Source organism: Leucoraja erinacea, chromosome 2, assembly GCF_028641065.1.
Source record: "Leucoraja erinacea ecotype New England chromosome 2, Leri_hhj_1, whole genome shotgun sequence".
Lineage (NCBI taxonomy): Eukaryota > Metazoa > Chordata > Chondrichthyes > Rajiformes > Rajidae > Leucoraja > Leucoraja erinaceus.
Window position 1 is genome coordinate 136,925,897 of NC_073378.1, and position 17,253 is coordinate 136,943,149.

General features: G+C 44.9%; 1 protein-coding gene across 1 annotated transcript in view; it reads right to left on the minus strand.

Moving 5' to 3' along the window:
- Window positions 1-17,253, minus strand: part of LOC129706150 (fucolectin-5-like) — a 47,159-nt gene that overhangs the window by 25,378 nt on the left and 4,528 nt on the right. Inside the window, exon 2 of the mRNA XM_055650176.1 lies at window positions 9,276-9,303. Coding sequence (XP_055506151.1) covers window positions 9,276-9,303 — 28 coding nt within the window. The remainder of the gene's footprint in view (window positions 1-9,275; window positions 9,304-17,253) is intronic.

Genomic DNA, 17,253 nt, shown 5'->3' on the forward strand with positions numbered 1-17,253 from the left:
GCTATATTTAAGAGGGACTTAGATGTGGCCCTTGTGGCTAAAGGGATCAGGGGGTATGGAGAGAAGGCATGTACAGGGTACTGAGTTGGATGATCAGCCATGATCATATTGAATGGCGGTGCTGGCTCGAAGGGCCGAATGGCCTACTCCTGCACCTATTTTTTATGTTTCTATGTTTCTATTCGACATCCCAAAATAACACTGCTCTCCTTGTTGAAGACGGTGAGGGAATTAGAAGGAATGCAGTCAGAGCAAACATCGCGAACTGCGGGTCGCTGCCTTGCACGGAGCTGGGGTTGAAGGGGAATCGGGTCGGTGTGGTCGTTCGTGGTGGTATTGATGGTGGATGTAGGTCGGAAGAGAAAAGTCTAAGCGGTAATAAAGGCAGAAACTCGAGGTCGGGCGGAAAAGTTAGGGAATTCTGCGGCCGTGGAAGGGTGCGTTGCGTCACTGGTTTCAGAATCAATCATGTGACAGAAAAAGTGGATTGCTTTCAAAAGTGATTGGGTAAACAATCATATGATACGGCTCGTATTAGTAATAAATACACAAGTACAAACAATAATGTTCTCCTCTAAAATTAATTGTGCAAAGCCGCAGATTAAAAATAGATTCTCCATTGTTGCAGTCCCTCCATATGTAATCCGCCATATGCCGTATGATAAAAAATATCACGATCAAATGATATTTCAGGTGGAACGGTAGATAAAGAGATGGAATCCAAACGAGATATTTCGATTTATGTCTCATTGGGCCATATTTTACAAGGATGGGGCCTAAATGACCGAACGGGTTGCTCCTGTACAAGAACAGCTCAGATTTTCTTGCAAAGGGCGGGGAACTTTCAACCTCACAAAAACAAACCTTATCTCCGCCCGCCCGCCCGCCCGCCCGAGAGTTAATCCCCACAGCTTCAGCACCATAGCTATATTTTCCTCAGACAATCCTACATCGTCGAATTTTAGCGTCTGCGTCATTTCACCACAATCGACAGCAGCCAAAGCCCTCATGAATTTACCTAATTCTGCCGACCCTATTATTTCCCTTGAGATTCGTCCGCTCCAACAAATACAGACCCAACCTGTCCAGTCTGTTCTCGTAAGCAAATTATCCTTGTGAATCATCTCGGCACGCCGTCGATTGCAGTCACCTCTTTCCAAAAATGTGACCATCAATAATGCACACCATGATCCAACTGTAGCCTGACAAATGTTTTATAACGTTATGCCTCCCTTGTCTGTTGTTTATTCTACGGTCTGGCTCAGAATACGAGGATTCCATGCAACAAAGGGCAGTACAGCGGTGGAACAAATATTCGGCCCAAATTGTCTAAACATGATCGTGTTGACAGTGTCACTTCTCTCCCTCGCAGTTCTGCTGCACTTCCCTATTCATCTAACCCGAAAAAGTATACCCTCGCTTGTATTCGCCACTCGTTCCCTGCCACACGCGTCTTTTTGTCTCTATGTGCACTTTGATATCCCTTAAAAGCCATCGTTTCCAGACTTTTCTGACTCATCATTCATCGTAACATGGTCACTTTGGCCACGTCCTCATTCCTCCATATTTCTTAAAGATTATGCATTATTGAATATAAATTCACAAGCAATTGTTTGTCCCCCAATGTACTTTTGGCTGAAGATTTACATTATCAACTAAAGTCCAGAGGTCTTTAATGCAGCCTTTATCGAGGCGCCACAGTGTAGATGGAGCGGGAGGACAGGGTATCTGCAATACCCTGCGAGTAAGTATGAAGACCCTTAGCGAGGGGACACCCTTCTCACATGACCTATTCGTCAGGAAGGTCTTGCTGGAGGCCTGCAAATTTGTGGCCGAGGACATTTCTGCTTGAAAGGGCCTCAGATTTTGAGCCTTTACAACAGATATTCTTGGTTTGGGGGCCTCTAAAATTAAAATTGGCCTGGGCCTCAGTTCATCGATAAGATGGCCTGGGTACGTGACATCCGCGGGCCAACCCAAGGTGTGCAACAAATGCAATGAACCTGGGCACGTGGTGGCGCTCTGCAGTGCAGTTGTCTGCAAGAACTGCAAGCTGGAGGGCCACGAAACAAACGATCGCCAGTTAACGAGAATTGCAAACCTGTGCGGGGAGGCAGGTTACCACTACAGGGCCTGCCCTAAAAGGGTCTGCACCTAAGAAACACCAGGTCACCTCCAGTTTGATGACCTGGAAAAGATCATCCGCACATTCATCTCCTCCCGCCTAGATTACTGCAACTCCCTTTACACTGGCATCAGCCAATCTTCCCTGTCCCGCCTGCAACTGGTCGAAAACACCGCAGCGAGACTCCTGACGGCCACCCGAAAAAGGGACCACATCACCTCGATCCTGGCCTCTCTCCACTGGCTCCCTGTGCGGTTCCGTATAAACTTCAAGATCCTCCTCCATGTCTACAAAGCCCTCAATGGGCTTGCCCCCACCTGCATAAAAAGTCTCCTCACCCACCACTCCACCTCCAGGCCCCTCAGATCGGCCGACTTGGGTTTGCTGAATATACCACGGTCTAGGCATAAGCTCAGCGGCGACCCCGCCTTTGCTGTTGCAGCCCCTAGACTGTTGAACAACATCCCATTTCCCATCAGAACTGCCCCCTCCATCGACTCTTTTAAGTCAAGACTAAAGACTTATCTACACTCCCAAGCCTTTCCTGACGTCCTCTGAGTGAGGGCCACATGTACATATGTGTGCAGTTTGTTTTGTTGTGCTATTCATATATATATATTACTAAAACTCTGTTCTTGACCGGTTTCGGCTTTCTGTGCTGCGGTTTCCGAGAGTACGCCGCCACCTACGGCCGTCATTTTTGGCCACCTCGCTCAGAGCCCCCCTCCGCCGCATGTGTGCCGTGGATTTTTCCCGTCGATTAAAATTGACAGATATTAATGTTTTTACACCATTCCCCACTCTCTCTGCTGCCCCCGCTGGAGGGAGGGGGTGGGACTATAAAACCAGGAAGTGGTGTGCCTCAATCATTGAGGCACGCCACTTCCACATTTTAGTTTTACTCATTAAATCTGAGTAAAACTAAAATAATGTTATTTGGTAATTGCAGAATAAATAAACTAGTAAGTATACAGATAAATGGGGTAGAAGTTGAACGAGTGCATGAAAATAAATTTCTTGGTGTTATAATTGACGATAAAATAAGCTGGAAATCACATATTAAACATGTAAAATTAAAATTGTCAAAAAGTATCTCTGTATTATACAAAGCCAAGCAGGCTCTGGATTACAAATCACTCCGCATTCTTTATTGTTCATTACTCTTACCCTACTTAAATTATTGTGCAGAAGTCTGGGGCAATAACTATAAAAATTCGATACACTCATTAACCATGATGCAAAAAAGAGCAATTCGTATTATACATAATGCCGAGTATCTGGGTCATACGAATCCATTATGTTTAGTCAAAATTATTAAAATTAGAAGATTTGGTTACATTCAAAACAGCTCAGGGCCAAAAATTTGCCTGGAAACATTCAAACATTAAAAAATGATTTAATGAGCGTTACAATTTAAGAGGAATATTTAATTTTAAGAAACAAAGAGTCCGTACGACTAGAAAAACCTTTTGTATTTCGGTTTGTGTAGGAGTGTGGAACAAATTGAACGAGGAATAAAAGCAATGTACAAACATGAATCATTTAAAAATGATATATAAAAAAATAATTTTCATGGGGTACCGGGATGGAGGGGATGGTTGACAAGTGGGGGTTAATGTTTATCTATTGCTTTACAATTGTTTACTTATGTTTGGTTACTTCATATATGAAGTTTGTATGTGTATAATAGTTGTATGTATATATATGTCTGTAGGTTTTATGGGAAATTGCCTGGGGTAGTATTATTAATTAATTGATTTTTAAATATGGTAGAAGTGTTGGGGAAAAGGGGTGAGATTTAATAAGTTATTCTTCTTCTCACTCCTTTTCGAGCTTGTACAGACACAAAGTTGGACATTGGAAAATTGCTTTTTGTTCTTTTCATTGCTTGTAAATATTGATTGTAATGTCCAATTGTTTGATAATTTCGATGTTGTTACTGTTAATGTCTTTAATGTCTTTACTTGTACGGAATAAATAAAATAAATAAATAAATACAAATAAATAAAATGAGTCTCTGCAAGTGATGTGCCTCACTCAGTCTCTGCAAGTGGTGTGCCTAAATCAGTGTCTGCAAGTGGTGTGCCCCAATCAGTCTCTACAAGATGGAGGCCTGAGCTCTGAAAGACTGAAAAAATGTCTACACAGCTGTGAGTAAGTACCCTTAATTTGGTTTGAAAATGAAAATATGGTTATGGTTAGTTTGAAGGAAAAAAGCACTGCCTGCAAATGGTTGTTTGGGGGGTCTGGGTTGAAGTAACCCCCCCCCCCCTCTCTCCTCTCCCCCCCTCTCTCCTCTCCCCCCCATTCTCATCCCCCCTTCTCCTCTCCCCGTTCTCCTCTCCCCCCTTCTCCTCTCCCCCGTTCTCACCCCCCCTTATCCTCTACCCCCTCTCATCTCTCCCCCTCCTCTCTTCATTCATGTCTGAGTTCAAAGACACTCTCTATCTCTCCCCCTCCCCCCCACTTCACCTCTCCCTGTTCTCCCCCTCTCCTCTCCCCCTTCTCCTCTCCCCCCTCTCCCCCCTCTCCTCTCCCCCCTTTCCCCTCTCCCTCCCCCCTCTCCTCTACGCCCTCCCCTCCCCACCTCTCCCTCCTCTCCTCTCTCCCCCCTTCCCCCCCCTCTCCCCCCTCCCTCCCCTCTCCCTCTCTTTCTCCTTTTCTCTTTTACTCTCTCTTTTTCACTCGCACTCTCTTTTCCTTTCTTTTTTCCTCTCTCTTCTCTTTGTTTCTCTCTCTCTTCTCACTCTCCCTCCCCCCCCCCCCCCCTCCCCCCCTCCCTCCCCCCCTCTCCCCCCCCCCCCCCTCCCCCCCCCCCCCTCCCCCCTCCCCCCCCCCCCCCCCCCCCCCCTCCCACCCCCCTCCCCCCACCTCCCCCCCTCCCTCCCCTCCCACTCCCCTCTCTCTCCCCCCCTCTCCCCCCCTCCCCTCCCTTTCCCCCACCCCCCCTCCCCTCTCTCTGCGCCCCCTCCTTCCCTTCTCTAGTTCCTCCTCTCCACGCCGCCCTCCCCCCTCCGCCTCCTTCTCCCTCTTTCCCTCTCACCGCCCCCCCCCGCGCTCTCCCTCCCCTCGCCCCCCTCTCCTCTCTCCCTCGCTCCCCCCCCCCTCTCCTCCTCTTCCCTCTCTCCCTCCCTCTCTCCCCTCTCTTTCCTCTCTTCCCCCCTCTCCTCTCTTCCCCCCCTCTCTGTCTCCCTCCTCCCCCCTCTTTCTCACCGCCTCCCTCTCCCCTCTCCTCTCCCCCCTTCGCCTCCCTTCTCCCCCTCTCCTCTCGCTTCCCTCCCTCCCCCCCTCTCTTTCTTCCCCCCTCCTCTCCTCTCCCCCCTCCTCGCTCCCCCCCTCCTCCTCTTCCCGCCCCCCCCGATCCCCTCGCTCCCCCCTCCCCCCTCTCCCTTCTCTTCCCGGCGCCCCTCTCGCCCTCCTCACTCCCCCTGCCCCCTCTCCCCTCCTCCCCCCCTCTCCTCCGCCCCCCCTCTTCCCCTCTCCATCTCTCCTCTCCCCCATCCTCCGCTCTCCCTCCCCCTCTCCCTCTCTGGCTCCCCCTCTCCCCTCCTCTTCTCCTCTCCCCTCCCCGCTTTCTCCTCCCCCCCTCTCCTCCCGCCCACCTCTCTCCTTTCCCCTCCTCCACCCCTTTCCTCCTCGCTCCCCCCCCTCCTCTCTTCAGTAGATATGGTGTGCATGGACCTAGTAAGGCATTTGACAATGTCCCGATGGTTGACTGATCCAAAGGAGCAAATTAATAATATTAATATAATAACACGGGGTAATTAGCGTGAGGGGGAAGGGGGGGGGGGCTAGTTAGAGTGTGTGACGCTTCATGCCGCATCCCCCCCCCCCCCCCCCCCCCCCCCCCCCCCCCCCACAGCCGCACGTTTGGGGGAACAGACCCAACGGGTCCTCCCTTGGTCTAGTAACAAATGTAAAGCACTTTGGCCAACGAGCGTTGTTTTTTTAAATGTGCTATATAAATAAAAGTGACTTGACTTGACTTGACTATGCACAGACGATAAGAGGGGTTGATGCCAAAACCCCCACGATCGCTGTGTAGAAGCCCGGGTCGGAGCCTGGCCGGGGCGTCGCTGGTAGAAGCCCGGGTCATGCGAAGTGGCGGACGGAGCCCGCGGCTGGGGACGGGTCGGCAGCACGGAGGCGTGAAGTGGGGCGTCGACAGAAATTAGGCCTTGGCGGCGTCAGTGGGGAAGCATGGCGATGATGGGCCCCTCGGTGGTGGTGTAACCACGCGGCAGCGTCGCGTGGTCGACGGTCGAGGTGAGCGTACAGCACCACCGTGATGTAGGGGAAAGAACAATGGAGGGCCGGCGTGGGTGGGAGGTTGGGGGTGGAGGGGGGGGGGGGGGGGGGGTGCCGTGGTGGTTAGCTGCTATTTGTTTCCATGGTGTGGCAATGTTACAACATTTTGAGATTTTAAAAATCAAGTCTGCAATTTATCCCATCAGATAAAGCATAAGAAGATGTTTAATTTGACACCTAATTGACTTTCATATCTTCAGTACTAAAAAGGTTATGGCCATTTTCATACTCGGAAATTAGGAACTTGAAATATGAAATTGCTTTTCCATTGGCTTAACACAAAAGCTGTGATCAAGGACAGGCAAAAGCCCATAACTTTCTTAAAAATTAAGAGAACTGAAAGAAATGTTCAGTTATTAAAGAGTGAAGCATTCTGAAACAAATATGAAACAATCTTACTTGGATGGCCTGAAAGTAAAGCATATCATTAGTTAGTTACCCGATTGTAGCTAATTACAACATTCAATTACTAGATCCAAACATCTATCCATTACTTATGAAAAGATTAACATATTTAAATAGCCTAAGTGTCCAAATAACATTCACACAACAATTCACAATATAACATGATTTTTAACTCTGATTGTCATGAATTTATAGGCCAATTTGAAGGAATTTAGTGTTTCACTCCTGTAAATTAATGGCCATTTAAATCATCTTGCGAGTGGGATTTTGTGGAACGCGATCGTTTGGATCGTTGCGGCTGCGGCGAATTTAAACCCCATATCGACAGGAAAAACACTGCCGATTCGTATGGGGGCCTAAATCACCCTTTCGCAACGTAAAATGTGGATTAAGGTTATCCTAAGAAGCACGTCTATATGTAAAATATACGGTTTTCCTTTACCTGTCCCGTACCTGAAATCCGTCCCCGTTGTCGGCGTGCGAAGCGGCTTTTTAGTTTACTCCAGCGTTGAAAGGGTCCAGCGATTAAAAAAACAGAAAATGTCACAGACCGGCAGTCGGAATAAATCTTCAGCTTTACCTAGCTCCCCGAGAAAATGTAAACTGGACAGGCGGTAGAGGACCACATTTTAACCCCCCCCCCCTCCCCCCCACACCCTTCAAAGGCGCCAAAGTCGCGCACACGGCCAGTGACAGATCTGCAGCGACGCTGAAGGTAAGTTTTGTAACATACCTACATGGTGTATGCTAGAAAGGAATCTCACCCTGCCATTCACATGTGACAATAAAGTATTCCTATTCCTTATCTGTGGTCCATTCGTATCCCTTTCCAACGTACTTTGAAATATATAGCCAGCATATGTAAAATGGTCTACAGAGACACTACAAAAGGTCTGTGTTCCACGATATTTGGTCATATGTATCCACCTCTCTGTCTGTTGAAAACCAAAATTGTAGTCATGCGTAGAAGTTAAAAATGATGCCCTCAGTCCTCTACACGAGGTCATCTTCGTTAATGACGGGAAACACAATGATGCTAGTTAACCGTAACAAGCTATAAAACACACTACACTTTAATTTCAATGATATCTTGCAGGTTTAGTCAAACGTCGCATAGATTCTAAAACTCACAATCATTCCCAAATTACATTTATCAGTGATTCGTCAACAGTTAATGAAAGCATGTTCTTTTTCAATCAACCAAACTTTAAACATTGCAGTCTTCGAGGAGGAAGCGGCCGCTTCAGTCCAAGCCGCTGAAGAATGTTCACCCGACGCCGATGATCCAGCTTCGCGGCAAGAGGGCCTGAAAACACTGGGTTGGCTGAGGAGGCCCCATATAGACCCTGACCCCGGGTGGACTATGAGGAGGAGAACTGGATATTTTTAGTGCCTTCCCTCACAGTGAATTCTGCTGTGAGGGGACGTTTCTTGTTGATTTCTATAGTGTACTGTTCTGTGTCTTTTTTCTTTTTTATTTTGTATGGATTTATTGACATTTAATCTATTCAATTAGTTTAATCAATCTCTGTAAAGCACTTTTGTTTAAAAGTGCTATATAAATAAAGTTATTATTTAAAGAAATATTATAATTTTAAGTCCTGAAGAATGAGGGAACCAAAGTAAAATGCAGACGTAATCATTCAACATGCTTCAAGTGTAATGTCACCAAATGTCCTACAGCTTACATCTTAGAATTATTTCTGAGTTTTAGAATGTTTCTGACATTATAAAGTCTGATCGATGAATGTATTTCGAGTCATAGAATCATAGAGTCATAGAGTGATGCAGTGTCGAAATGGGCCCTTGGGCCAACTTGCACGCTCCGGCCAACATGTCCCAGCTCCACTCGACCTACCTGCCTGCGTTTGGTACATATTCCTGCCGACATTATCTGTCTAACTGTTTCTTAAACGTTGGGATATTCCCAAACTCAACTACTTCCTTTGGCAGCGTGTTCCATTCCCCTACCTCCCTTTGGCTATAGTTCATTGGCTATATTTAGAGGGAGTTTAAGAGGGAGTTAGATGTGGCCCTTCTGGCTAAGGGGATCAGGGGGTATGGTGAGAAGGCAGGTACAGGATACTGAGTTGGATGATCAGCCATGATCATATTGAATGGCGGTGCAGGCTCCAAGGGACGAATGGCCTACTCCTGCACCTAATTTCTATGTTTCTATGTTTCTATGTTTGTGTGAAAAAGGTACACCTCAGATTCTAAGTTCAAGTTCAAGTTCTAGTTAAAGTTCATATTTATGGTCACATGCACCGAATGGTACAGTGGAATTTTAGTTACCATACATCCATACTAAGTGGAAATCTACAGTGCCCAAAGTCACAGAAAATAAAATTTTGCATAAACATCTACCGGAGCGGAATCCACATTCCTCACTGTGAGGGAAGGTAATAAAGATCAGTCATCTTCATCCTTTGCTCACCCATGGTCGGGGCCTTGAACCCTCTGCACTAGATGCTGCCGACGCTACGATATCCAAAGCCCTCGCGTCGGGATGGTGGGAAATTCGGCGTCGGGCCAGATCGAAGTACTCCGCGGCATGGAGCACCCGAGTTAGCCCCTTCTTACCGGAGAGCGCGGGTTTCCCGGTGTTAAAGTCCAAAGGCCCCGCGGTCGGAGCTCTTCCTCTGGCGATTCTCGGCCAAGGATCCCAGATGATAAGCCCGCGCCGCACCCGCGGCTTGAAGCTCCGGGCCGGTCTCCAAGAAAGGTTGCAATTTCCACGTTTTTAGGGAGGACGGAAATGCGACACGGAGAAAATCGGTTCTCCGTGGAGGTAAGCAATATAAATAAGTTTCCCCCTATTCCCCACCCCCACCCCCTTCTAGTATCATTAATGTATCCCTCTGTTCCCATTCCTCTTCTTCTATCACCATGCCTTTCCACTTTAATCCTTTTTTGGTATGCGTTCTTTCTTATTCTAAACTCAATTTCTTGCTTCTCAGATATTGTAGCCTCCTTTGCAAATGAATTCATCTTACTTTTAAAATCCTCTACTGACACCTCCTGATGTATTACTTTCACACCTGTAGTTTCCTACTTCTGTTGCTTCCTCACTGCCTCACTCTTCTTTCTCTCTAAACTGCTTTTTCCTTTTCCTTTCCTCTTTTCCCACCTTTCCAACTCATCTGTGGGCATATAATTCATAATTAACACTTCCATTTGTCACACATTTATCTTGAAAGTGCCTTCCTTGGACCACTTCCTCACAAATGTCCGTTATTTCTACTCATTCCTCAGAGTGCTTTATAATATCCTGTTTAGATACATGGACCTTTTTTGCTTAGCAATTCCAGTGCAGTTACCTTACTTATTGTATTATCTTGTATTGTGCACTTTATTAATCCAGTCGTTGTCCGTACTGTTATACTTCCCCCCTTCTGTAGTTCCCGATAGCATCCTATACACTGTCTGTTTCTGAATACCTCCGCAAACAATGAGATCAATCCACTTCGAAAGACCTCAGTGTCTCCGTGACATCTCAGCTGGATTGTCACATGTTACTGTTTGCATTTAAAAAAAACCCGGTAAAATACAACAGATCAAAGTAAACCATACAAACTTTAACGTTTTCTGTCAAACGGGAGTGACCAAAGATATTACAATTCTGAAAAATCCAGAGGTTCAGCAAAATAGCACTTCAAGTACTCATGACTAACCATTGTCAGCCAGTACCATTTTTTCCGGGGCTCCATTGATTTATTACCCTTCTCGAACCAGAATGTTGTTCTAAACAAACTAAACAAGCTGGTCGTGTTTTGGCAATTAACTTATTTCCAATTATTTCAATCCATTCTCCCCACTATTCCCAATGTCCAATAATAACAATTTTCCAAATTAACGTACTGAAAATAAATATATAAGAAAACGTCAGAAAAACCAAACAACCTACATTTTCCAACTTTCCCCTTTTAAGTTGAGAGGAAACAAAGCATTAAGCGTTACCTTACACCAGAGGGTAGCCGCGCATAGCGTCCCCCACTGCTTACAGTTCCTTAAAGGGACACACACACCTACCTTTACAACGTGTGGTTTACAAGATACAAACGACTTATCACATAACCATATAACCATATATGAACTTCTGAGTTCATTCAAACCCGGTTTTAACACACATATCACATTCGTTCCATTCTTACTTCAAATAAATTATTCAATTTTCTACACATATTAAAGTTTCAAAACACATTTATACATTCTTATCTCCTTTTCTAAAAGTTAAAGTGGGAAGGTCTAATCCCCAATCAGACTGGCTCCTGAGCGCTGTGATTGGACATTGATTCAGATCGTGACCGTCACTCAAATTCGTACCACACCCCACTAAGATCACTACCAATCAGACGCCTGGTTATTCAACATCTGACCACACACCACTCCCATCAATCTTCAGACAAAGGGGACACATTTCGTCTTGGTCTCTCTGCAGAGCGAATGCAGGCAAGTTGTGTCCACAAACAGTTTCTATCTTTTAGCTATCGTGATGTTTACGCTCTTCCTTTCACTGTTCCTGCTGCATTATTCATCTGTTGTTCTGTGCCGTTTAACTCTACCTGACGGATTTAATATTGTTTATCTGTACTTTTCTGCCTCAAACCGCCTTATCTTTTCCATCTATTCTTTCTCTCCAAAACTGGGAGCATTTCAAGTCCTTATTTCGCTACCGAATTCCTCTTCACTTCCCGATAATATGGTTGAGTTCTTCATTAGGATGGAGAGTGACATTGTTAATTCAGAAACAATGGTTCTGAACTTAAAGAAAGGTAACTTTGAGGGTATGATACGTGAATTGGCCAAGATTGACTGGCAATTAATTCTAAAAGGGTTGACGGTGGATATGCAATGGAAGACATTTAAAGGCTGCATGGATGAACTACAAAAATTGTTCATCCTAGTTTGGCAAAAGAATAAATCAGGGAAGGTAGTGCATCCGTGGATAACAAGGGACATCAGGGATAGTATCAAAGCGAAGGATGATGCGTACAAATTAGCCAGAAAAAGCAGCATACCGGAGGACTGGGAGAAATTCAGAGACCAACAGAGGAGGACAAATGGCTTAATTAGGAAAGGGAAAATAGATTATGAAAGAAAACTGGCAGGGAACATAAAAACTAACTGTAAAAGTTTTTACAGATATGTGAAAAGAAAGAGATTAGTTAAAACAAATGTAGGTCCCTTGCAGTCAGAAACAGGTGAGTTGATCATGGGGAACAAGGTTATGGCGGACCAATTGAATAACTACTTTGGTTCCGTCTTCACTAAGGAAGACATAAATAATTTTCCGGAAATAGCAGGGGACCGCGGGTCAAAGGAGTTGGAGGAATTGAGTGAAATCCAGGTTAGCTGGGAAGCGGTGTTGGGTAAATTGAATGGATTAAAGGCCGATAAATCCCCAGGGCCAGGTAGGCTGCATCCCAGAGTACTCAAGGAAGTAGCTCCAGAAATAGTGGATGCATTAGTAATAATCTTTCAAAACTCTTTAGATTCTGGAGTAGTTCCTGAGGATTGGCGGGTAGCAAACGTAACCCCACTTTTTAAGAAGGGAGCGAGAGAGAAAACGGGGAATTAAAGACCAGTTAGTCTAACATCGGTAGTGTGGAAACTGCTAGAGTCAGTTATTAAAGATGGGATAGCAGCACATTTGGAAAGTGGTGAAATCATTGGACAAAGTCAGTATATATTTACAAAAGGTAAATCATGTCTGCCGAATCTGATAGAATTTTTCGAGGATGTAACTAGTAGCGTGGATAGGGGAGAACCAGTGGATGTGGTGTATCTGGACTTCCAGAAGGCTTTCGACAAGGTCCCACATAAGAGATTAGTATACAAACTTAAAGCACACGGCATTGGGAGTTAAGTATTGATGTGGATAGACAACTGGCTGGCAGACAGGAAGCAAAGAGTAGGAGTAAACGGGTCATTTTCACAATGGCAGGCAGTGACTAGTGGGGTAGCGCAAGGCTCAGTGCTGGGACCCCAGCTATTTACAATATATATTAATGATCTGGATGAGGGAATTGAAGGCAATATCTCCAAGTTTGCGGATGACACTAAGCTGGGGGGCACTGTTAGCTGTGAGGAGGATGCTAGGAGACTGCGAGGTGACTTGGATAGGCTGGGTGAGTGGGCAAATGTTTAGCAGATGCAGTATAATGTGGATATATGTGAGGTTATCCATTTTGGTGGCAAAAACAGGAAAGCAGACTATTATCTAAATGGTGGCCGACTAGGAGAAGGGGAGATGCAGCGAGACCTGGGTGTCATGGTACACCAGTCATTGAAAGTAGGCATGCAGGTGCAGCAGGCAGTGAAGAAAGCGAATGGTATGTTAGCTTTCATCGCAAAATGATTTGAGTATAGGAGCCGGGAGGTTGTACTGCAGTTGTACAGGGTCTTGGTGAGACCACACCTGGAGTATTGCGTACAGTTTTGGCCTCCAAATCTGACAAAGGACATTATTGCCATAGAGGGAGTGCAGAGAAGGTTCACCAGTGATTCCTGGGATGTCAGGACTGTCTTATGAAGAAAGACTGGATAGACTTGGTTTATACTCTCTAGAATTTAGAAGATTGAGAGGGAATCTTATAGAAACTTACAAAATTCTTAAGGGGTTGGACAGGCTAGATGCAGGAAGATTGTTCCCGATGTTAGGGAAGTCCAGGACAAGGGGTCACAGCTTAAGGATAAAGGGGAAACCGAGATGAGAAGAACTTTTTTCACGCAGAAAGTGGTGAATCTCTGGAACTCTCTGCCACAGAGGGTAGTTGAGGCCACTTCATTGGCTATATTTAAGAGGGAGTTAGATGTTGCCCTTGTGGCTAAGGGGATCAGGGGGTATGGAGAGAAGGCAGGTACGGGATACTGAGTTGGATGATCAGCCATGATCATATTGAATGGCGGTGCAGGCTCGAAGGGCCGAATGGCCTACTCCTGCACCTAATTTCTATGTTTCTATGTTTCTATGAGAGAAGGCAGGTACGGGATACTGAGTTGGATGATCAGCTATGATCGCATTGAATGGCCTTGTAGGCTGGAAGGGCCGAATGGCCTACTCCTGCACCTAATTCTATGTTTCTATGTTTCCCCCTTTCTTTCCTTTTTCACCTTCCTACTTTTTTTTAACAGTTCTTTATTCCATGGTCCTTTCATTTGTTTCCATTTGCCCCCTACTGGTCAGTTCTACATTCCAAACAATAGGTTAGTTTATAACTTACTATTCTAGTTTAAACTACTCAATGTTTATTTTCTGATCTCTTCTTATCAGTGCTTTCTTTCTCTGCCATAGCCCTTAACGTTTTACACTACCTAATTTTTCCCTAATTCCCCTGATTTTACATTATATACATTATATCCTGCCTGATCAGATTCCCTTCTCTTCGCGAAGAATGGTGGCCGCAGGATAATACCTCCCATATGGTTACCCCGCACCCCCCTCAACGGTCTAATCCACACATTTCTACACGGACCCCGTCCGCTTCTCAACTGTGTAATCCGCAAATGGCTGCACGGGCCCCGCTTCCATCTCAACGGTCTAATCCGCATGTTTTACGATGCCTTGTCTAAGCAAACCCCGCCCTCTTCTCAACGGGTGGTATCCGCAAGGTCTCATATACATTCTGTACAAAATACTACTCAGCTTAAGTATGTTCTACTTACCCTACTGCGCAAGCTTCTCGAGCAATCCTCCACGTCAACTAGACAATTCACTACCAAATTCTTGGGTCGGAGAGATCTTCTAACTACCTAGGCACATCCGTGTCCCCAATGGCTTCCCATGTACAACAGGTTATTAGTCCAAATGAAGCGGAAAACCGCATATTTTATTTGGGTTGCCACCTTTTTTCCTGTTGTCACCAGGAACCACAGAGGGGCTGGGAAGCGCCCTCGGCTGTTTGTCTATTAATTAACGGTCTCTTACCGACCCTGCTCGCTGCGCCAATTATGTCGTGGTTGTCAATGCTCAAAATTTACTCAGGACACGCGGAGAAGGCAATATCTCCAAGTTTGCGGATGACACTAAGCTGGGGGGCAGTTTAAACTTGTATTTGCAACTAAAGGCTAGATCACGCACACGTCATCAGTTCACGTGGGGTTATCTGAGTCACAAACAAGGGATCATCTCTTTATATACCATTTTCAACTCTGCATGCCCACCCCTGTTACATTTCCATATCCAATCATTTGCCGACATTCCCTCATCATCAGCCATATACTTTCTCCCACGTATCTCCACCTTCCCAGTACATTTCCGTATGTGCAATTAATTTAGGTAGTCACGAGACTGCCCCTTGTGGCCCCTCGCCTGCCATGTGTTCTTATCTTCTTTGCGTAGAGTAGTTTCATTTTAACAAAATGAAATCCAAGAAAAGTGGTCAATTCCCAGAACCCACTTCTCAAAATATAACAAATACAGTGGTCACTCAATTTATATAAACAAGACATTGTTCCCATTAAACTCTATATGTCTTGGGGAAGAATGTTACCTCTTAAACTACAGATCTAAACACTGGGGTCTAATGTTTATAATCCTAATTAAAGCACAATATATTTCCCAGATGGTCTCATTATCAATCACATATTTAGACTGACATGACCTTGTATTATAAACCTTAAAAGTATGAATTTGTTCTATCTTTGCAAACACACCCTTCCTTTCTCCAAGCACACAGGGGTCGTATAAATGTCACACTTGACAAATGGCAATTGCTTCTTGGCTATCTCACACACCCTCCCCCTTTCTTGTTATCTCTAGGGGAAAAGGAGCTTCAATCTCAACCGGGGGCCTCATTTTATGGCTTTACTTTCACACTGACAGCATTACTCAAAGGAATGTATAAGCTGTCATCAATCATGACACATGTCTTTACAACACTTCATAAGAATGTGACATCGAGAAAGAGCAAATGACCTGTGACCAAATGGCCTGAGAGGCCCACTGCCTAATCAGATTTTTTAAGATATAACTTATTTTCAATACAAGAATATATAAGATACATTTAATATAATATAATATATACTATAATATCTCATAACTATACCTTTTGTGGAATAGCAGTACATTGCATCAATCCACGCAATTTAAAATAATTCTACATCAAAATTCATAAAAAAGGATAATGCGTTTTATATCATTTATGGTAAGATTTACATAATCTATTAGAAACATAGAAACATAGAAATTAAGTGCAGGAGTAGGCCATTCGACCCTTCGAGCCTGCGCCGCCATTTAAAATGATCATGGCTGATCATCCAAACTCAGTATCCCGTACCTGCCTTCTCTCCATACCCCCTGATCCCCTTAGCCACAAGGGCCACATCTAACTCCCTCTTAAATATAGCCAATGAACTGGCCTCACCTACCCTCTGTGGCAGAGAGTTCCAGAGATTCACCACTCTCTGTGTGAAAAATGTTTTATGTGTGAGATATACAGGGTGTTCAGAACAAAGGCGGCAGTTATTTGACCAGTAGTTCGGTGTCGGAGAACTTGTTAACGGATATTCTCGACCCACTGTCGACTTCTGAAATTACAGTAAAATATCATATAAGATTAACATAAGAACAAATCTGATTATAACTACATAACCGCAGAATGGATGATATTTCACATAAATTCATTTGTTTTCAGGGACGGGGAGAGACATGCATATTATGATGTATTTTCCCTCTTATAGGTCAATTTATCATAAATGTAGAAGAGCTTGCAATACCATGCATGCCTTACAAGAAGAACAAAACCAAAAATGTACAGCAGTGTAAAAATTGATACCTTTATTACTGTTTAAGAAGAAACTGCAGATGCTGGTAAATCGAAGGGAGACACAAATGCTGGATAAATTGTGCTAAGTCTAGATCTATAAAAGAAGACTTTCTAATAAGTTGCTCATGCACCAAAACATGTATTATATAATAAAATACATTGGCGGGATCATAAGATAGAATTATATATGTTACAGTCATCGTACATTGGGAAGGAAATTGAGGCTTACATGCTTGCTCCTCATGGCTTGACGTTGTTCCCTATAACATAATTCATCATGATCCGTGTACATTGTGTATATTTAATACCATTTATCATGTATTTTTAACACCACTGATCCGTGTACATTGTGTATATTTAACTCAAATTATCCTGTATTTTAAAAACTATTTCAAACCGGCTTAAATACAAGCCGATTCGGGATCTACGCGGCTTGGAGGTCCGGAATCGGTCGCCTCCTACCGGAGACCGGGGCTTCATGATGTTATAGGCCGCGGGCCGGCGGTCGGAGTTCTACTCCGCCGAGGAATCCCAGACTCCACGAGGGAAAGTGCACGCTGCCCCCGCAACTAGAAGCTCCGCACACCGCGGCTTCAGGGTGTTATAGTCCGCAGGCCAGTGATCAGAGCAATTATTCTGGCGCCC